The 22,896-nt window shown below is 47.9% G+C and overlaps 1 protein-coding gene across 1 annotated transcript; it reads right to left on the reverse strand.

Annotated features, from left to right (window-relative positions):
* Positions 1-5,472: 5,472 nt before the first annotated feature.
* On the reverse strand, positions 5,473-6,388 carry LOC150062804 (sperm motility kinase 2B-like). Its single transcript, XM_090333459.1, has 2 exons — positions 6,136-6,388; positions 5,473-6,044 (listed from the first exon to the last, which is right to left on the reverse strand). The coding sequence occupies exons 1-2, from the start codon at positions 6,386-6,388 to the stop codon at positions 5,473-5,475; spliced, it is 825 nt and encodes a 274-aa protein (XP_090189585.1).
* Between the last annotated feature and the right edge of the window lie 16,508 nt (positions 6,389-22,896).

The raw sequence follows: 22,896 nt of genomic DNA on the forward strand, positions 1-22,896 counted from the left end.
GTCACCACCTGATGACATGAAGGTCTGGCAGGTCCATGGGTGTGACTGGTGGTGGGTGTGCCTCAGGGATTTGGGGGGCCAGCGGTTTGGGGTACCTGCCCAGTGAGGGCCTGGACTCGGGTCTCTCAGGAGGAGCAAGACCAGCGACGTTCACAAAGATCCCCCGACAGCTGTGTTCTTTCCCTTGAAGTGGCCCTGCGAGCTTGAGCACGGAGTCTGCTCCTGCTCCTCCCTCACAATAAGAACTGACCCATTCACTTTGTGTATAATAAGATGCCAAGACTCCACTTTGTCACTGTAGTCGGCCTCCTGCGGAAAGTCCTCAGTGGTCCAAATGGCAAACTGCCACATTCTACCTCCAGGTTTTCTCCAGGTGCAAAGCAAGCTTGAAGAATAAAGTCACATATTTACATCTTGCCCTTTGGGTCTAACAAAGCACTTTCAGGTTTAATGTCCCTGTGAGCAATGCCACTGTGATGACAGTAGTTCATTGTGGCAAAAAATATGCTCATCCCTCAATCTCCTTCACCCTGCCTCCTTTAGGAATGTGGGTGAGCAACCCTGCTCCTGATTTTCCTCCTAACTCTGATGTGGTGAGGTGTGGAAATGCTGGTCCAATTACTGGCTTGACCACAGATGTGTCTGATGGGGCCCATTCCCCATCTTCCTCACTATCCTGGATACAGGGGGCAGAGGGCAGGTGAGGTGGCACTTCCTGGCATCCTTCTGCCTTCCTGGTCAGTAGACAGGGAGCTGACAGGGTGCCTGGTTGGCAAGCCTGTTGTTTCTTAGACTGGTGGAGGCCCAGCCCCTCAGGTAAGGGGCAAGGGGGAGGAGTAGGCACCAAGTGTCTCCCCTGCCTGGTGGAGTCCCACCCTCGCTCCCATGTGCTAGTTAATACTAAATATGTTGCCATGGTTGCATCAAATCTTTGGCCCATCAGTGCTTCTTCCCATACCCTTTCTAGATTATTGCATCAAAACCCATTTCCCTAATTAAACTAGGGTCAGGATGGTGCAGAGGGTGTGTCCTGGGGGCAGGCGTGACTGAGTGCTTTTTTATAGCCAGGGATGCTGGAGTCCCGGTGCCATGGAGGCCCTATGCTCAGCTTCCTTCTTAAGGAGCAGCACCAGCAGGCCTGTGCTCTCCTCTGAGAGATGTCTCCTCAGCTTGAAGCAGTCTCTGCTCAGCTGGGCTTGCAGCCTGCTCCAGGTCCTCCCTCACAGTGGGAACTGGCCCATGAGCAGGGTGTATAACAAGATGCCCTCATGTCCACTTTATCTCTGTGATAGCCTTGTGTAGCTACTGCTCTGGCACCGAGAAGGGCCAGTATCTACATTGCACTTTTAGTTTCTGACCTGGTGTGAGCCTGGCCCCAGCCCCCAAGTGATACTTGTCTATTAAAATGCTTTCCAGTGTAACATCCGGTGGGCAATGGGGTTTGCGTGTCAGGACTGCACTGCCATAGGATCTGGTAAATCAAATTGCCCGAGATTGATCCTCCCTCATCCTGGACTCGAGCAGTGATGGAGCAGGTGCTGTCCGTGGACGAATCCCATAACCAGGCATACCTTGTGACGGGACTCCACCACCTCCAAGGCTCTCACCACACACAATTGTTCCAGGGACTTGCACATGTCCATTTCACTTGCAAATGATGGACTACTTATTTTTTCTAACATTTACATTGCTACAATTGTCTCTTGGGGATGTGCCTGGCTAAATGCACACTCAAACTCCCCATCCAGAAAATTTATATTGGCCTATCAGTACCATATCCGAACCCCTGGTTGCACTGGCCTCGAGGACTGCAGTGCCTTCTCTAAGTCCCCTAACAAAATTAGCAACCCCAAATCAGAAAGGAAAAAGCCCACTGCCCAGCTTGTGCTCATTTTCATACCCGATGGGTTTCAGTGCTGTCCAATCCCCTCTCGGGACTGCCTGTGAGATGTGCTCTTTGGGAAGCGATGGGAAAGGAAGAAAGAGCAGTTGAGGCCTCTTAGGCTATTGACGGTCCTCCTCTTCCTGTTTCTCCAAAGTATGATGTGGTCAGGGATTGGGATATTGATCAAAACTGTGATTTGATCAGAGGTTTCTCTGCTGCTGTCAGCAAGAGGTCAGTTCTTCTTCTCAACGCCCTAGTTCCAGGGCAATGAGGAGGCAGAGTGCAGAAGCCAAGGTGGCTGATTTGCTGGCATCCTCCTGCCCCTTGTGCTCCATGGGCAGGAAGTTGGTAGGATGCCTGGTTGGCAAGATGGTGTATCTGGATACTATGGAGGCCAGCCAGGAGAAGAGGCAACTTGAGGGTCCAGGAATCATATCTCTTACCTAGCCTTGGGTCCCCTCCCCTGGTCCCTTCTGTGAATCAGTACTAGATAATTCCCTTCACGACACTGGACCTTTGACATAGCAGAACCTTGTGGATTCTACTCTCAAATGCTATAACTCTGATGAGATCAGAGACTGCCTGGTCACAGGGTCCACCATGATGGGGGAAGGCCAGAGAACTTCACTGTACACTGACAGCTGTGCTTGCTACAGTTCTTGTGTATGGAGCCTTGTCCAGCACATCCCACAGAAGAGCCAAGGCTCCACTGTCACTGTAGAAGCCCTTCTGCAGAAAAGTCTTGTTGGCCCACAATGGCAAACTACCACATTGGTTCCTCAAGGTTTTCTCCAGATGCAAAGCCATCACCAAGAACAAAATCACACATTTTCACCTTATCCCTTATGTCCAACAAAACATTGTCTGGGTGAAGGTCCCTGTGGGCACTACCACTTTGATGACAGTCATTTACTGTGCTAAGTATCTGGCACAAAATGCTCAGACCTCATCCTCCCTCAGCCTACCTGTCTCCTCAGTGTAGGAGAATAAACTTACTCCTGAGGTTTCTTTAATTCTCACATGGTCAGGGGATGAGATGTTGGTCAAAGCACTGGCTTGACCCCACGTTTCTCTGCTGGGGCCTAGTCCCCATCCTTCTCAGTGCCCTGGATGCAGGGGGCACAGAGAGGGCCGAACACAGAAGAGTAGGTGGTGCATTTGCTGCCATCCTCTTGCTCTTCATGGCCAGCTGCCTGCAGGATGCCTAGAGAGGACACTGATGCTCCTCTCATATGGGGCCATGACAGGCTTCTTCTGTAAATGAGAACATGGATGTCTTAGCTGGCTGGAGGTATTGCCTGCTGCTCCTTCTGATAATACGGTATTAAGTACGTTCCCAGGTACCATTGGAACCTGCCAATGAGGGCTTCCTGGACCTCTGCTGGGCTGAGTTCGGGACTCAATATGTGCTCACCTCTCCGTTAGTGACTTCCTGAAGTGTATTGTTGGAACAAGTTTCTGAAAACCTTCTTAGCAGAATGGACTGAGGCAGTAGCTCAGTGGTGGTGCATGTTTGGCTTCTGCTTTTGCTGCTACTGGGCTTGACTCAGAGTATCTGAGTGCTCTGGTGCAGACTGGCTCTAACCACTTGACCCACACCTCCTCTTCTATGCCTTTGGCCAGTTGCAGGCTTTCAGGGTCGCAGGCTTTTCTGCTTTACCTGGCTTTGAACTTGTTCAAAGCAAGCCTTTTGGCCACCCATATCTATGTTTGATCCCTGTTCTGTTTCCAGGAACACTAAACATTTTCTGGAGTTCATCTGCTGAAAAACTATGTAACTGAGAGGAACGCTGGTCAGGAAATTGACAGTTAATAAGTCCTTTACAAGGACCTGAAGATGTGGAGTAGGATTCCAAACCAGATGCTTATTTTTGCCTGTGTATCCTTGAACATAGCATGGAGGCTGAACAAATGCAGCAGTGGTGTTCACTGGACACTATGTTGAAAATGAACTACACATCTAGTGAATGGAGAACAGGAGATTAATGGAAATAGTTCCAGTGCCTGAAATGTCCTCTTTACCTGACTTATGTCACCTCAACTCCTCTGCACTTCAGATTTATAAGTAAATACAAAAAGTAAAAAAAAAAAACAATGTATAAAGGATTCCAAGACAGGAATGATGGCAATTTGACATCTGGGAGTTTGGCCTAGTGGTAGAATGTCATAGACAAACTTCAGAAGTAGTGTGATGGCTCAAGTGGTAGAGCTCTAGCTTTGAGAGAAAGCTAAAAATTAGTGCTCTGGCCCTGAGTTCAAGCCCCAGGACTCCCAAAAACGGATGGGCATTTGAACTGTCAGCACCCCACAATTTTCTCCTTTTTTTTTTCTTTTGTCAATCCTGGGGCTTGAACCCATGACCTGAGCACTCTACTTGGACTTTCTCAAGGCAAGGGCTCTACACTTGAGCCAAAGCATTTTTGGGGGCTTTTTCTACATATGTGGTACCAAGGAATTGAAACTGGGTTTTTGTGCATGCTAGGCAAGCTCTCTACCGCTAGGATAAACCTGGTCTTTTTCCTTTTTTTTCCCCCTCCCAGTTCTTGTGAGTAGAACAAAGGGCTTGAGCACTTGAACTCTATCAAGGCTAGAGATCTACCACTGAAGCGACAATAGTAAGTCCAGCTTTATCTTTGTATATGAAACCAAGAAATCAAGCCAAGGGTTTCTTAGATGCTAGACAAGAACTCAAAACAAGGACACACTCCCAGAACATACTTTTTTATTTTGAGGAACACTTTTTATTGTTTGTAGCTATTGGTTGCTCAAGTTACTTTGTGCATCAGAAGCTAAGCTGCATTGAACCTCAATGCTCCAGGGCAAACCTTTAAAATAGCTATGAAGACAGATTGAACTACACAATTGTTCTGACTAGTCCTGTTTTAATTAGGAACACAGAAAGGGAAAAAGTAGAGTACATGAAATGAAGTATGGAGCAATAATGCATTAAAACAAACAAATGTATTTATATGTACTATCTTCTCCTCTAGTAGAGATATACAGCTGCAGGAAAAAACAAAAAAGACAGTCAGAACTCTTCAAGGCAATACCTCTGAATATTTTCACTCAGAACCCAGGTCAGGAGCCCTCCCCCTCTTGAAATCTGCCTCTGTGAGCACCCCTCCACCTCCCTCTGACTCTCCTGCCCTCAGGTCCCCACAGAAAAGGACTGGGCAGGTGAAAAGGACTTCATTAAGTCAAAGACAAAACCCATAGCTCAGCTCCCATTCCACATACATGCTCTGCAGGTGTCAGGTGCTGTCCTCTACTGACCCAGGACAGACTCTGCCAGATCTTTTCTGGCAAGGAAGGCAGCAGCAGGGCTCTTAGCATCCTTCCCTTGATTTTACTCCATCCCTGGCTGTTGTCCTGGGACTTGGCTATGGCTAGGCTACTGGAATTGGCTGCCATTGGTTCCTGGGGAGGCAAGTTGCAGTCCTCCTTCTCTTCAGGGTTCTGGGTGCAGGAGGCAGCGAGGAGGCAGAGCATAGAAGCAGACGTGGCACATTGGATGCCATCCTTCTGTGCCTGGACCTCAGAAGGCAGGCAGCAGGCAGAGTGCCTGGTGAGTAAACTGGTGGTTTTCCTTAGCTTGGTGCAGGCCCAGGCCCCTGCAGGTGAGGGGCATGGCAGAGGTCCCGGAACCGGGAGCGTCCTAGGGCCCGTGGGGGCTCCACCCTGGTCTCTGTGTGTGGCCAGCAGGGCTTCCTGCACCTGCCCAGCTTGTAGCCCCAGAAGTCCATTACCCTGATGATGTCAGGGTCCGGCTGGGGCAGGGGCGTGTGGCACACCGGTGGCAGCTGTGACTGGGAGTTCTTCAGCCAGGGATGCTGGAGAACCTGCGCCAGGGAGGGCCTGTGCTCCGGGTCGGTGGTGAGGAGCAGCGCCAGCAGGCCTTTGCTGTCCTGGGAGAGGTGCCTCCTCAGCAGGACGCGGCCCCTCTCACCTGGGCTTGCAGCCGCGTCCAGGGCCTCCCTTGGAATGGCAGCGGCCCCGTGAGCATGGTGTATACCAGGATGCCCAGACTCCACACGTCCACCTTGTCTCCATAATAGCCTCCTGCAGGAGCTGCTCGGGAGCCCAGAAGGGCAGACTGCCACACTTGGAGTGAATCTAGCTCCCAAGCCAAAGTCACATAATTTGGCCCTCCCCCACTGATCTAGTAAGATGTTCTCCAGTTTGGTGTCTCTGTGTGCGATCCCGTGGTCATGGCAATATTGCATGGCTGTGAGGATCTGGTGGAAAACTGCCCGCTGCCCGGGCCTCGTCCTCCTTCATCCTCCTGGACTGCTGCAGGCGGTGGAACAGGTCCTGTCCGTGCACGTACTCCATCACCAGGAACACCTGCTCAGTCGTCTCCACCACCTCAAAAGTTCTGACTACACACGGACGGTCCACGGACTTGGCGATGTCCACTTCGCTTTCTATTAAAGGGTTGTCCGTTTTCTCTAGTATTTTCACGGCTACAAGATGGCCTGTGGGGAGGTGTCGGGCCAGATACATGCTCCCAAAACTGCCCTCTGATAAGTCCCAGAATTTTATAGTGTCCTACAAGCACCAGGCCCGACCCCTTGGCGGCACTGGCCTCAAGGACCTGCAGTGTCTTCTCCAAGTCGTCTATACTAATCATGTTAGGTAACCACCCACAAACACACTAATCCTATCTAAACACCCCCCAAGCCACCCCCAACCACACTATGTTAATATACTAATGCAACAGGAACAGCAAAATTCAACTCCTAGCCCAGACAACCCAAGCAAACCTGCTAGCGCATGCCCCACACGACAGCAAGTTCTCTCCTATGGTGGACGCACATCTAGCCTGGCCACAACCTCATATTCACACTGCCCGTTGCTCCCTCACAGTGGCATCTGTGAAGTCACAGCACAAAGGGACCTGTCCTGGCTGGGCATCACCCACCGTGTCATCTCAGTCTCTGGCATAAAGGACATTTATGTGTGTGGTTGCACTGGGGCTTGAACTCAGGGCCTGGGTGCTGTGCCTTAGCTTTTGCCCTCAAGTCTGGTGACTCGCCACTTGAATGACAGCTCCCCTTCTATCTCTGAGGTGGACTTCCCAGCCAGGCTGACTTTGAGTTGCCATCCTTATGACTCAGCTTCCTGCACAGTTTGGATTCCAGGCCTTAAGCCTTGTGGTGAGAGGAAAACCAGTACATTGAAACTTTTCTTAGGTGTGTGTGTTGTGCATATTGATGTTTCCTATTTCAATTGATTTTTAGCTGGCTGCCTGGCTCCTTGTGCAGGCTGAAGCCAGCCTGGGAAACAGGGTATGAGAGTCCAAGTCGGGCATAGGAAGAGGGCACAGGAAGGCATGCTTTCATCCCAGATGAGGCAGGAAGTGAGAAATAGGAAGATGGTGGCTGTGGCTCCTGCCTAGAGCAGAAGCAAGTTCCTTTCTCCACCATGACCTGCACAGAAAAGGCTCCAGGCTGGACTCAGGCATGGAGGAATGTCATCCTATTTAATATGAGGGCTTGAGTGCAAAACGTTATCCCAACCACAAGCTATAGCATCCCTCAATATGGTGCTTGTTGATGCTTTAAGTGGACTTTGTAGACATTTTGTTTTATTTAGTAAAATGACGGGTATCAAACGTGTTTGACCAGACCATTACCACGTGCACTGCAGTTCATTTTCAACATGCATCTCTCGGGCATCTTCAGGCATCTGAAGGGGTCCGCTAGAGTTCCACACATTTCCATTAATTTTGTCACCAAAAAGAACAGAGCCCAGAGCAACGTAGCTCCACATCCTCGAGGCTAATTACCTAACTTCAGATCCCATACTTTTGTCTTACATGAAGAATAATGAAGACACAAAAACAGGACTTTTTTTTTTAACCTCTACACCAGCCCTGAAGAAGAGAGTTTTCAGTTTGAAGTGTATCAGAGGAATTCAGGATGAATAAAGAAATGAGATATCTGGTAAAGGTAAAATCATGGGTATTGATGGAAACTAAGACTAATACTCTAAAATAAAATTCAACTTCATTGAAGGAAATATCTGTCTTCCCAGTCCCTCAGTGGTTGTGTTAACACACCCGTGCACGCAGCTGCATAAAACCCAGAGACTGACACATGTGTGCCAGGCCCTCTGTGTTCTCCCACTGCCCAGGCCACTACATAGAGGGCTTTTGTTCCAGCATCTCCCACTCCCCCTGACAAAGACAGAGCAGGTGTTTGATGTCCTGAAGACCAGGACACAGCATTCAAGGAGGCATGGTGCAGTCCTCTGTGGTCCTTCTATGTCACAAAGGCTCTCCCCACCATGGGATCTCAGAATGTCAATGAAAGCCACCAGGAAAAAGCATCTGCCAGTGACATCAATGCAGCTAGACCCGATCAAACCCAGGCCTCATGTTGGCGTAAGCCCCTCTTAGTGATCCAATATATATACTTACTGAGAGTGAGATTAGGGGGCCTGGTGGATGGAGGTTGCTTAGTCCACCTGGACCCTGGTAGCTGAAGGTCTCCTGTCTAGAACAGAGTCCCCAGTTGGAGAGAATAGACTCTGGGGAGTAGGCTTTGCCTAGGAGGACATAGCTTGGTCGTGTGTGGATTCTGAGTGGCCATCTGCTCCTAGGTCACATAGGATCCTTACTTGGGATAGTCCCTGGGGGGGAGGTGGGGGTTCAGCATGGGGCTGTGGCTTTGGTCTGGTGTGGTCCTGGGTGACTATAAAATGGCAGTGTCAGGCAGCGTCCCTCAGTAGACTTGCCCCTAGGGCATGGTGGTAAGCTTGTGGGATGTGCTTGGTCCTCTGTGGTCCTGAGGGCCTGCCTGGCCTCTGTCCCCTGCTCTAACCACTTTGCCATTTGTGATAAAGGCCTCCTAGTCCTGTCATCCTCCCAGGGCACAGTGTTACCCCCTGTCTTGGGTACGTGTAAGGGGGACACAGAAATGGAGGTACAGAAGGTAAAGAAATGCAGCAGTGGTACTCACTAGACACTATGTTGAAGATAACATGAACAAGTTGTGGGTGGGGATGGGAGGGAAACACTGGGGGAGAGCAAAGGAAAACAAAACATTTTCCACCAAGAAGTTTACTCATTTCCTGACTCATGGTAACTGTAATCCCTCTGTATAGCATCCTTACAATAATTGTTTAAAAACACATTATTGAAAACTAATTTCCCCAGGTACTTTAAAACTGTCTTTAATTGTTACTAAGAAGGTGCTAAACAGAGGGGTTGTAGTTACCTAAGTCAGGTGAAGAGTACATTTCTATTTCCCAGATACTTTTCAATATCATCACTGTAAAAGGAAAATGTGGCTGTGGCCTGTTGCTTTGACTGGCCTAGTTGGGGCTAAATCCTTCATGAGCACACCTGCACCAGACCCCAGGAAAATTAAAGGTGGATTTGGGGAGGTCCTAAAGAGAAAAGGACACTCACAGGCAACCCAAGCAAAGGTCAGGCAGGGGAGAGAACTGGCTTTTCTGGTTCACATCTGGGTAGGCTTTCTCTTGACAGTATGCACTGAGGCTCTGAGATGAAGTCCTGCTCTGGAGGAGTGAGAGGAGAAGCACTGTCTCCTTTCTTCTTGAGAGTGCACCTGGGGGCACTGGTGTCACAGCCCACAGGGCAGCCCAGCTCCTGCCTCTCAGGCCTTGGGATGAGGCACTGGCTTCTCAGAGGTGGAGTGGGGAAGGATGAGCTGCTTTTCTCCTCTCTTGCCTGTCTTGTTGACAGCAGGGTAGGCCCTCAGCAAATGGCAGTGAAAACTGCAGAGAGCTCAGATGCCCTCAGGGCCCTGTCATGTGACACCCCCCCCCCCAAGTGTCACAGGCCCTCCAGGGTCCTGTCTGCTCACACTGATGAGCCTGCCTGGACACCTTGTCACCTCCAATGTCCACAGGTTTCCAGAGCAGGACCCAACACATGGTCCACAGCAGGGGACCCCACAGGGCAGACTGTGGTGCAGGAGAGTACAAGGAGAAGGCAGGAAATGGTTGTTCTCAGAAGGTGCTCTTCCCCAATCCTAAGCCAGACCCAGGGTCTCATGATGTTGAAGCTTCCTGATGTTTCTGGGTTGCTCCTCTGCCCCCTTTCCTCCTGAGGACTGGGCAGGGCACTTTTGCTGCACCCTGCTAATGGCATGGCAGTCTGCATCCCCTCTGCATTCCAGGAGGCTTAGCAGCTCTGCTGGGCATGTCCCAGTAGGGCCCTGATGAGAGCCATTGGGAGCATCCAGAAGTGGTCTCGTGCTGCAGAAGGAACCTCCAACTCTGCACGATGGTCATGGGCTCTCCATGTAGGTTTCAGCCAAGCAGCTTCTTTTCCAATGCTCTGTAACTCAGTTCCTGCCAGACAGAAGGAATTGCAGTAGGCACAAGAGGGCATCTTATCCATAGCACATAATTCCACAGGCTTTGCCAGCCTTTAGACAAAGCCATTCAACTCTGCAACACAACATCTTCAAGGCATTGGACAAACCTAAGTTTGAGCAATATGCACCAGGCTGTTTTCCTTCCATTCTGAGCAGGGGATACCAAGACATATGCAAATGTGTAGCCTCAGAGTTCACACCTCATGTGTCCTTTGTGATTTAGCCATAGGTGTGGGTGGCCAGTTCTCACACTCATACTCTGCTTTTTCCTCTCTCAGTCATTCATAGCTTGAAAAGGGCCACTTGATTCCAGATACCTCCTGAGTAGCTACAATTGCAGAGATGGAGTTTTGGTCTCTAGTTTTGAATTTTGTACTTGATTAAGCCAGTTAGATAAAGATCCTCATGATGTTTAGTTTTCTTGTTGGAATTGAAATCACATATTATACAGAGTAGTACTTGTTTTCTTTCAACAAAATACGATCATGAAACACATTTTGTTACATCAGTCATGGAGCTAGGAACGTTTTTTTGGCCTACGTACCAGGTTTGCCACAATAAGTGGGGCCTGGTGTCTTCCTAAAGAAGGTCTGAATTAATTTTCACTTCTGAATCCATTGACAAGGACCATGCATCCACCAGCGTGCAGCTAGAATTCCTGAATGTCCTCATTCACTTCAATGAGCAATGTTGCCACACATTTTCCTCCTCAGTCCACATGATGAAGCCATCTAAAATCTATTGAAAAGATAAATCAAGGCCGTGCCTGTGACTCTTGCCTGTAATCCTACTACTCAGGAGGCTGAGATCTTAGGATCACGGTTCAAAACCAGTCCAGGCACAGAAATCTGTAGGACACTTATCTCCCATGAACCACTAGAAAACTGGAAGTGGCAATGTGGCTCACGTGATAGAGCACTCGCCTTGAGCTGAAGAGCTCAGGGACAGTGCTCCAACCCAGAGTTCAAGCCCCATGACATAACAAAAAAGAAATAAAAGATTAATAAAGATATCTAATAGCTCTGTAAAGCAGAGCAGCAACATATCGCTCCCCCCACAAACATATTAATATTGTAAATTTAGTTGTGTGGGAAAGCAGTTACCCAGTATACACAAGGCCCTGGGTTCCATTCCCAGGACTCAAAACAACCTAAAACCTCAAAAAGCCTGAAAAGTTGGAACAAAATATAGAGAAATATATTCTAACACGCAAAGTAGTGCTTTCAGCTCTTGAAACAATTATGAAATTTTTTTGCTAGTTAATAAAGGAAAGAATAAGATTGATGGAATAAGTGAAATAGGCTAACTTACATTAAGAATGTTTCCAAGCTCTTGAGTAATAGTTCAATTATGATTCTGAGTATTGAAATAATAATGAAGTTCAAATAACATGATATTATAACCTTAAAAAATCAAACTCTATACATCACCAATACAATTTAAAAATAACCAATAACAATACAAAAAATTCAGAAAGACTCAATTAGTGGTGTGTTTAAAGTGATAGAGCATCAGGCCTCAAGCTCAAAAGCTAAGGGACAGCACACAGGCCCTGAGTTCAAGCCTTAGTACCAGCACAAGAAATTGATGTATACATACACATCTATTTTAACCAAATGAAATATATCATAATATTAAAATATATGATCTATTCAAAACCACCCAGGCCAGAATGTGTGTGACACTCATCTCAAATTTACCAGGCAAACAGAAAAAATGGAGTTGTCACTCAAGTGGTGGACCACTAGCCTTGAGCATAAGAGCTTAGGAACAAATACCCAGCCATAGTACCAACACACACACACACACACACACACACACACACACACACACACACACACACACACACGTTAAACACCACCATTAACTTAGATTCATTCCACAGGTATTGGGTTACTACATGTTTATTACTAAAGAAATATAGCACAAAAAGAAAAGCAAAGGCAAGGATCACATGATCATGGTGCAGAAAGACCTTATGATAAACACAACATTCTCTTACGCTATCAACTCTGAGAAAACTAGGAAAACAAGACTTGTACTTTAACTTAATGAAGGCTGTATATGACACATAAAACTTATTGCCGACCTCATTCTAAATAGGGCAAGACAAATCATTTCCTCTGCTTTTAGAGGAGGAAGACAATGGTGTGTGCTGTCTCTACTCCTACCAATTGTAGTATTGGAATCTCTAGCCTCAGCCTGAAGGCAAGAGAAAGGAAAGAGATGAGATTCCAGTGGCAGAGAGAGGCAGACTACCCCTAATTGCAGATGAAATGTGCTCATACCTAAAGCTTCAAAAAGACTTGATTTCTGAACCCCTGGTTTTGAGAAGTATCTTGGCAAATGCAGCCTGATATAAAAACCAATGAGGACAGCAGCTTCTCTGTGTAGTGACAATGAGCATTTGGAGAATGAAACTGGGGAGAACATCTTCACTTACAATGACCTTCAAAGAGTAACTGTTAATAAACTGAATCAAGGAGCTATCTCAATAATGAAAACTATAAATATTGGTGGGGGAAATTGGGGACACTATCCAGGCCTTGCATATTTCTGATTTGACAAATATGGGGCAAATGACCACACTTCCAAAAACAATCTTTAAATTCAGCATAATACCCACGCAAACCCAGTGCTATTCTCACACTTTTCACTGGGGATCACAAGTTGTTTATCACTGAGATTTTTTTAAGTCTTTGTGATATGCTTCTGGGGGTGTTATTTTCTTCCCTGTGTTGACAAGGACCTTGTCCACAAGTTAATGTCTTCCTGCAGGATATAGTTTCTGAAAGGGTTATTTTTAGAATGGGCTGAGGAGGCAGCTCAATGGTGATGGGTCTTTTTATTGTTGTTGTTGTTGGTTTTTGGCTACCATAAACTCATGGTGGTGTGCTCTGTAACCAAACACTTGAGCCGCACATTTTACAGAGTCCGTGCTAATGTCAAAACTTCTAAGAGTCTCACAGACATTTCTGTTTACACTGGCTTTGAATGTTTGATTTCTTCTTCCCAAGTAGCTACATTTGGAAACGTGTCTCCCACACATGAATTTGATTCCTAATGTTACTCTCTTTGCTATGGCACTAAAGGTTTTCTTGACTCCATCTGGTGTAAAACTCAGTGAGAGGTACACTGACCAATAAAATGACTTTTAATGGGCTTTTCCAGGGATCTCTAGACACTGACTGGCATTACAGACATGGAGGTGGATTTAGGCCTGTATGTCCTTCTAAACATGGTACCAAGATGAGAACGAAATACATTTGGTTTGACAGAAGCAGCAATCTATTACTTCTGTGCAATACTTTTAATTACTTGTATTTGTTGGACACTCAAGTCATCTCATGCATCACAAAGGTGTTTGTACTTCAGTCTCTCAGGACTCAGTCTTCTGAATAGCTGTGGTGACAAGAGTCAGGATTTGAATGACACAATATTCTAACTATTACTGATAAAATAAGGAACACAAAGTAAAAGAGGATACCTGAAATTGACTTTGAAGGACAAATTGGTTAAAAGGAGCTAGTTGATTCCCATGAAACATATTCTCCCAGATTAGGGGTACTAGTCTGCTTGAAGAAAGACAAACAGGAAACAGGTTTGAACGTCACAAGACAATACCTTTGTGAGTATTGTCACTCAGCACCAGCTCATGAGACCTCCCACCTGAACTCTATCCCTTTGGACATCTTTCCCCCTCCCTCTCCCCCCTTTTTACTAAACCCACCCAACAAGAGTTGGGCAGGTGACAATGACTTCATCAAATCATAGAAATAGAACACAGCCCTTTGCTCACCTATGGGCCTTGCAGTTTTTAGGGCTGCCCCCTCCTCTCCAGGATGGACTCTGAAATGTGCTTTTTAGGAAGGGAGGGCAGCAGCAGCTGCGGGCTCTTAGGCATCTGCTGATCCTCCCCTGCATACTTCTCCAATTCCTGATGGGGTCAGGGGTTGGGATATTGGTCAAAACACCAGCTATCCAAAGGTTTATGTGCTGCTGACCCTGGAGAGGTGACTTGAAGTCCTCCTCCTCAGGGCCCTAGGTAGAGGTGGCAGAGAAGAGGCACAGCATAGAGTCAGAGGGGATTCATATGATGCATTCCTCCTGCCCTTGGTGCTCTGGGCTCAGACATCTTGCAGGATCCTGTCCCATAATAGGGAATTTTATCTATGTGTATATAAAATATACACATATGTGTGTGTGTGTGTGCATCTATCTATCTATCTATCCCTCTATCTATCTACTAGTGGAAGACTGTCCCCTGAGGTGAGAACAAGGAATGGGGTACCTCACCTGGTTTAGGGGGTCATTCCCTGGTTCCTATGAGTTAGTACTTAACATTGGCCATAGCTGGATCAAACCTATGGCCCATTAGTACTTTCTGAACAACTTCTGGTTTTTACCCCACAAGCGCCATAACCCTGATTCTATTATGTTCATTTTCTCTAGGGATTGGTGGTGGATGATGGGTGTCACTTGGTGTATTTCAGTCACAGATGTTGAGGGTACCTGACACAGTGAGAGCCTGGGCTCAGGGTCTGTCCAGAGGACCAAGGCCAGAAGCCTTCCATTGTTCTCTAAACATCAGTGTTCTGAACATGAATTGGTCACTGCATGCCTGGCCTTGGAACCTGTTCCAGGTCCTCCCTCTGAAGAGGAACTGGCCTCCCTCTGAACAGGTCCAGACGGACAGACTGCTACATTGGATGTCAAAGCAAGCACCAAGCCCCAAAGGATTATTTCTACATGGCCCCTTATGTCTAACAAAATGGTCTCAGGTTTAATGTCCCTATGAGCAATGCCACTGTGGGGAGAGTACTTCATGGCTGTAATCACCTGACAGAAATCTATCTGAGCCTCACCCATCCTCCCTCATCCTACCTGCTTCCTTTAGGAAGCTGAACACAATTCCACTTGATGCTTCTCCAAACCCCAATGTGGTCAGGGGTTGGGTCAGTGCTTTCTCTGCTGCTGGGTTTAGGGTGTGCAGTACAGTCCTCCTCCTCCTCCTCCTCCTCCTCCTCCTCCTCCTTCTCCTCCTCCTCCTCCTTCTCTTCCTCTTCCTCTTCCTCCTGCTCCTCCTCCTCCTCCTCCTCCTCTTCCTCCTCCTCCTCCTCGTCTTCCTCTTCCTTCTCCGGGTCCAGGGAACAGAGAGGAGGCAGAGCTCAGAGGCAGAGGTGGCACATTTGCTGACCTCCTCCTCCTCCCCATCATACTCAGCAGGCAGACACCTGGAAGGATATGTGTTGGGGATACTCTGTTTTTTGGGTTAATTTTTTGCCAGTCCTTGAACTTCTTCAAGGCTAGTGCTCTATCACTTGAGCAATAGCACTACTTCCGGCATTTTCTGTGTACATGGTACTGAGGACTCAAACCCAGGGCATCATGCATGTTAGGCAAGCACTGTACCACTAGGCCACACTTTAGGCCTGTGTTTTCCTGACAGCAATCCAGGACTGGGCCACACCTGAGAGACAGTACAGAGGCCCACGCTATGATAGTTCACCTGGCTGGAGGTGTTGCCTTGCTGGTCCTTCTGATGATGTGGGGTTATGACAGTTTTCAGGCTCCCCCTGGAAACTGCCAAGGAGGGTTTCCTGGACCTCTGCTGGGCTGGGTTATGACCTCCATACATCATCACCCTCTCTATTTCAGGGTCCACTCATCCAGGGCGTGTGACTGGATGGTGAACCTGACTTGTGCTTTTGCCCAGCTGTGTCTGCAGCTGCCCTAATGAGGGTTTGCTCTCTTTGCTTTTGTCAATAAAATTCCTCCAGGGGACCCTGAGAGTTTGGCCTAGTGTTATAGTGCTTGCCTAGCATGCACAAAGACCGGGATTCTATTCCTCAGCACCACATATACATACAGGAAAAAAGAGCCGGAAGTGGTGCTGTGGCTCAAGTGGTGGAGTTCCAGCCTTGAGAAAGCCCAAGGACAGTGCTCAGTCACTGAGTTCAAGTCCCAAGACTGGCACAAAACAAAAGCATGCCTGCAGGCTTCTAACCTCACACAGAGAAGACAACCTGACAGATGAAACAACCCTTAAAGTATAATGGCTGAGGTGCAGGCAGAGATCCCCTGCACAGAAGTGTAAGCTGGGCCCCAGCTCCAAGCCAGAACTGAGCTCGTGGCCATGACAGCAGTATCACGTACAATTGGTTTTATAATCTTTGTAAGTATCTTTGTGTCATTTCTTTCCCCTTTTCTGAAGATTTTTTTCTTTAATGATCACAGAATCTTCCTAAAATATAGTTGGCACAAGTTTATGAATATCTAATTTTTAGAATGGACTGAGGAGGTGGCTCAGTGGTGGTGGATTTTTTTGGTTCTCTTTTTGCTGCTGCTGGGCATAAACGAAGGTGTGGTACTCTGGTCTAGAATAGTTCTAACCACTTGAACCACGCTTCCATTTACAGCCTTTGCAGAACTACAGGCTGTAACAGTCTGAGTTTTAGGCTTGGTCAGACTTTGAACCTCATTTCTCAGTTTCAGAAGGAGCTAGATTTCTAAGCTACCAAAACTGTACTTGATCCCTAGCATGATTCTCTTTTCTGGAATCTCTAAAGATTTTTCTTGAATTTCCTCTGATATCAAAGAATCTAACCACCAAGAATAATACTAGCCTGTGAATTGACAGAAGTATTGTGCTTCCCAAGGACTGCAACACATAGAATGGTAGTGCAGACATGGAAGCAGAGTTAGGCTTGCCTGTCCTAACCATGGTACCAAGCTGCAAATGTTGTACTTGTCCTGACTGTCGTTCACATGCTTTGCTTTTGAGAAGCTCTTTTAATTACTTATAACTGTTGGACATTCACGTTACCTTACGCCTCAGAAGCAGAGTAGCTCTGAATCTCATTCCTCCAGGACTAATTTTCAGAATAGTATGGTGACAGGCAAGGATTAGGATTTGAACTACCTATCATTCTGCCTACTACTACTGTAATAAGGAACACAAAAAGACACAAATGAAATATATGAAATGGACATTGGAGCAATAATTAGTTAACAATTTTATTTACAATGAAATTTTTCTCAGATGGATGTTCATCTGTAGAAAGACAAAAGGAAACAGGACTGAACTTCAGAAGGCACTACCTCTCAGTGCTGTCAGCCAGCAGACAGGTCACAAGCCTTCTATCCTGAGATCTGTCCCTATAGATACACCTCCACCTCCCTCTGATTCCACTCCCTGCCTCTGCTACAGACAGGCGGAGGTTGGTTTGGTGAAAATGACTTGATAAAATCTTAGACAAATAAAACCCAGCCTAGCTCTGTGCCCACCATCATGCCCTGCTGGTTTCGGGTTGTCCTCTCCTGTCCGGGATGGACTCTGTGAGATGTACTCTTTGGGAAGGCAGCAGCTGTTGAAAGCTCTCAGGAGTTTGCCTATCCTCCCCTTCACAATGGGGTCAGGGGCTGGCACACTGGTCAAAACTTTGTCATGACCAGAAGTTTCTCTGCTGCTTGGTCTGGGGAGGGGAGTTGCAGCCCTCCCTCTTCTCAGAGCCCTTGAACCAGGGTGGGGGGGGGGGCAGAGAGGAGGCGGAGCTTAGAGGCACAGGTATTTTTTAGACTGGTGGAGGCCCAGACCCCTGCTGATGAGCAGGCAAGGTGGAGGTCCAGGAGTCAAACGCCTCCCCTGCCACATGCAGTCACCCCCCACCTCCAGCCCTTGTGCTAGTTAATATTTAGTCGTGTCCACAGTGACATCAACAATCCGGCCCATCAGGGCTTTCCATACCTTTCCTTGCTTATAGTTCCAAAAGCCATTAAGCTAAATGTGTCAGTGTTGGGCTGGTGCTGGGGATTCGGGGGGGGGGGGAGGGTGGCTCGGTGGCAGGTGTGATTGGGTGTTCTTTAGCCAGGGATGCTGGAGAACCTGCACCAGTGAGGGACTGAGCTCTGGGTTGGTGGTAAGGAGCAGCTCTAGCAGGCCTCCTTGGAGAGATGTCTCCTCAGCAGGAAGCGGCCCCTGCTCATCTGGGCTTGCAGCTTGCTCTAGGCCCTCCCTTGGAATGGGAGCTGCTCCATTAGCATGGTATACAAAGGATGCCCAGACTCCATGTCTACTTTATCTCCTTCTTAGACCTCCTGCAGGAACTGCTCAGGAGCTGAGAAGGGCAAACTGCCACACTGCGCTTCCAGTTTCTGACCTGGTGTGAACCCCACACCCAGCCCAAGGTCACATCACTTCACCCAGCCCTTTCATCTAGCAGTGGGGTTTCTAGTTATTTGGCTTTTACAAGGACATCAAGACATGGAGTGCCACTACAGACATGGAGACATATTTCAGCCTGTTTGTCCTTCTAACATGCTCCTGAAGGATGGATAATGCAGCAGAGGTACTCACTGAAAACTATGTTGAAAATGAACTTAATATCTTGTGGATGGGGACAGGAAAGGAAACGCGGCAGAGAGTGAGGGAAATATTCCCTATGCCTGAAAAGAAATGAACACTCTACCCAAAATAGACAGCTAACTTCTCTGTATATCATCTTTATAATAGGAAAAAAAAACAAAATTTAAAAGCAAAAATAAAAAGAAAGTGAAGATGAGACAAAGACGGTAATGATGTGCATGAGACTTGTGGCAGCTGACATCATGACTTTTGAGAAGCACTTTTAATTATTTGTGTCTGTTGGATGCTCAAGGTACCTTGTGCATCAGACGCAGCATTGCTTTGAACCTCAGTCCTCCAGGACCCAGTCTGCAGAATAGTTCCAATAACAGGCAAGGGTTAGTATTGAGCTATACAATATCCTGACTGATACTGCTATAAAAGGAACACAGAAAGACACACTGTATGAAATTTCGAGTACAACAAAATAAAGATAGGCATCTTCAGAAAGAAAGACAAAAAGAAAACAAGTCTGAACTTCAGAAGGCAATACTTCTGGGTGCTGTCACTCAGCACCAGGTCTTGAGCCCTGAAATCTGTTTCTCTTGACACCTGTCCACCTTTCTCGGACCCTTCTCCTGACCTCAGGTACCCATAGACAAGGGCTAGGCAGGTGAAAAGTCATAGACAAACCCAGAGCCCAGCTCTGTGACCCTGAAAGTTTGGCAGGTGTCCCAAAATGTGATCTGCTAGATGTGCAGTTTAGAAACGGAAAACAGCGGCAGCGGCAGCAGCAGGTTTGCAAGGCACTCATCATTCTCTCTTCTATGATTCTCCAGTCCTGGCAATTGTACTTGGTCTAAGCTGTGGCTGGACCACAGGAATTGGTTGCTGCTGGCTCCTGTGGAAGCAACTTGTAGTCCTCCTCCTCCTCAAGGGTCTGGGTGCAGAGGGCAGAGAGGAGGCAGAGCGTAGGGGTGGATGTGGTACATTTGATGCCATCCTCTGTGCCTTGTGCTAAGCAGGCAGGCAGCTGGCAGGGTGCCTGGTTGGTAAACTGTTGTTTTTCTTAGACTGGTGGAGACCCAGGACCCTTGCAGGTAAGGGGAGAAATGGAAGTTCAGGAATTGACAACACCTTGGGCAGACGGGCTCACTCCTTTGGTCCTTGTGTTAGTCAATATGAGCTCTGTTGCCATAGCGGCATCAAACATTCAGTCCATGAGGGCTTCCCACACCTTTTCTGGCATATTGTTCCTAAAAGCTATTACCATGATAATATCCGGATTGGCCTGGTGCAGAGAGGTGTGGCTCAGCCATGGATGTACTGGGTATTCTTTAGCAGGGATGCTGGAGTATCTGTGCCAGTGAGGGCTGGGGTCAGTGTTGGTTGTGAGGACCAGCCAGCAGGGCTTTGCTGTCCTCTGAGAGATGTCTCCATAGCATTAAGAAACCTTTGCTCACCTGGGATGGTAACCTGTTCCAGATCCCCCCTCAGAATGGAAACTGGCATATGAACATGAATTCCCAAAGGCAGGGGAGGGATCTCAGAATGTTCAGGAAGGCAGGCAGTTAACTGAAAAATAACTGTCAGGCTAGTGGCCTAAAACCCAGCTTAGACCACACCGAGGCAGGGCTGATATGACCAGGTCCCATGTGGGTGCAGACTCCGGGCTGAGGGAGGAGAGACCCAGGGACTGGGTGACTCAGTAGCAGGACGTGGCCTGGTCTTGTGACGGTCCTGGCAGGCTACACCTGAAGCAGGGTGCTCAGTGGAAGAAAATAGACCCCAGGGAAGGGGTGGCTCACTGGAAGGGATGTGGCTTGGTCCTGGGGGATAGGGTGGGGAGGAGGTCTGCCGCCCTCTGTGACTGCTTCATCACTTTTGTCAACTGTGATGAAGAACTTCCAGTCTGGTCATCTTCTGTGGAAGTCTCAATGCCAAGGCACAGTGATTAGTGGGTTGAAGCTCTGGCTGTATTTCCTGAGGGTGGAGAGGGGAGGAGCGCAGGCAGAGGGTACTAAGCTTTTCTGAGGCTGTGTTTGTTATCTGCAGGCTGCATTTCCGCAGCATGCCCAGCTCAAGGCAAGAAGGAGGGTGTTTTTGAGATGGATGGGGAGAGGAAGCTTTTTGCCCCTTTCTTCAGGAAAGCAGGTGTTTGGGTACACACTTGAAAATCCGGTGAGCCTGGAAGAGAGGGAAAACTTTACCCCACTTCCTCACAGTAGGATTTATGTCCAGACGTTCACCGGAACAAATGTTTAACATAGTAATAGTGTGAGGAGTGAGTGCTTAGGTCTGCTTTCAGACCATGAGGGTGAAAGTTAGATAACTCCCTGGCCATGGGAGAATTGTGAGGAGCCACTTCTACGATGCACAGAAAAGAGCTTTTGTCTCTGGTCTTTGGTTTGCATCCTCTATTCTGTGAGCCATCCACAGCTACCTGCTTAGGGAGTTTGGTTATAGCATCTGAAAGGGACTAAGACTGGTGACACTCAACACTTCAAACACAGGCATAACACATGTTGGATGAAGATTTTGTGCATCTACCACAGCCTCGACCATGCCATTAACCGTCCCTCCTCACAGGCATGCGTCACCATGCTGACATGGAATGAGTCGACTTGTAAAATGGGTGTGTCAACAAGGAATACACAGGAGGAAGGGACAAAAGAGCACAGGGGCTTTGAGGTCGGGGACACTGTTAGGGTGACCTCATCATGATCACATGTGGTTCCCAGCACACAGGATGTGCAGCCCCAGGGCTGAGCTGTCATGTGAGGTGTGAGCTGGAGTGATGATGCTGTGAGAGTGTGGTCATCTGACACAGCAGAGGGCCTGCTCTAGGCTTGATGGAGAGAGTGTTACAGGCCAGGGTAGGAGAGGAGGATGTGAATGGAAAAGCTCAAACTTGGGCTAATCACAAATTATTTCTTTTCTTCTCTTTTTTTTTTTTTGCCAGTCGTGGGCTTGAGCTCAGGGCCTGAGCACTGTCCTTGGGCTTTGTCAAGGCTAGAGCTCTACTACTTGAGCCTTAGCACCATTTCTGGCTTTTTTCTATGTATATGGTACCAAGGAATTGAACCTGGGTCTTCGTGCATGCTAGGCAAGCACTCTACCGCTAGGCCAAACTCTCGGCCCTCACAAATTATTTCTATATTTTGAAAAAAAAACAAAAGACAAAAAACACCCTATTGAAGCCGGGAGCTGATGGCTCATTCCTCTAATCCTAGCTACTTGAGAAACTGAGATCCGAGCATCACAGTTCAAAGTCTGCCCAGGCAAGAAAGCAAGTGAAACCATTATCTCCAATAAATCAACAAGAACAAAAACCAACAAAAATGCTAGAAGCAGACAGAGCAGCAGCACAAGCTGTAGAGCAGTAGCAAGAAGCTAAAAGAACTCAGGGACAGCTCCCAGGTCCTGAGTACAGGCTCAAGACAAGAAAATAAAAATTCAAACCACAAACAATAAAGCTAACAAAAACAAACATCTCCTGAAAACTGATGTCTCCAGATATTTTATGTAGAAATGGAAAACATGACTGTGTTCTGTGGCTTTGCCACACCTAATTGAGGCTTGCCTCCATCCTGAACACATCTGCACCAGGGCATGGGAGCATTAAAGGGTGGATTTGGGGAGGTCCTAAAGAGAAAAGGACACTCACAGGCAACCCAAGCAAAGGTCAGGCAGGGGAAAGAACTGGCTTTTCTGGTTCACATCTGGGTAGGTTTTCTCTTGACAGTATTCACTGAGGCTCTGAGATGAAGTCCTGCTCTGGAGGAGTGAGAGGAGAGGTACTGTCTCCTTTCTTCTTGAGAGTGCACCTGGGGGCACTGGTGTCACAGCCCACAGGGCAGCCCAGCTCCTGCCTCTCAGGCCTTGGGATGAGGCACTGGCTTCTCAAAGGTGGAGTAAGGGAGGATGAGCTGCTTTTCTCCTCTCTTGCCTGACTTGTTGACAGCAGGGTAGGCCCTCAGCAAATGGCAGTGAAAACTGCAGAGAGCTCAGATGCCCTCAGGGCCCTGGCATGTGACCTCCCCAGCTGTCACAGGTTCTCCAGGGTCCTGTCTGCTCACACTAATGAGCCTGCCTGGACACCTTGTCACCTCCAATATTCAGGAGTTTCCTGAGCAGGACCCAACACATGGCCCTGGGGACACTCATCCAGTCTATAGCAGGGGACCCCATGGGGGAGACTGTGGAGCAGGAGAGTACACGGCAGGAAAATGGTGGTTCTCAGAAGGTGCTCTTCCCAGATCCTAATCCAGACCCAGGGTCTCATGATGTTGAAGCTTCCTGATGTTTCTGGGTTGCTC

Source organism: Megascapheus bottae, chromosome 5 (genome assembly GCF_031878675.1).
Source record: "Megascapheus bottae isolate mThoBot1 chromosome 5, mThoBot2.hap1, whole genome shotgun sequence".
In the NCBI taxonomy this organism is placed as follows: domain Eukaryota; kingdom Metazoa; phylum Chordata; class Mammalia; order Rodentia; family Geomyidae; genus Megascapheus; species Megascapheus bottae.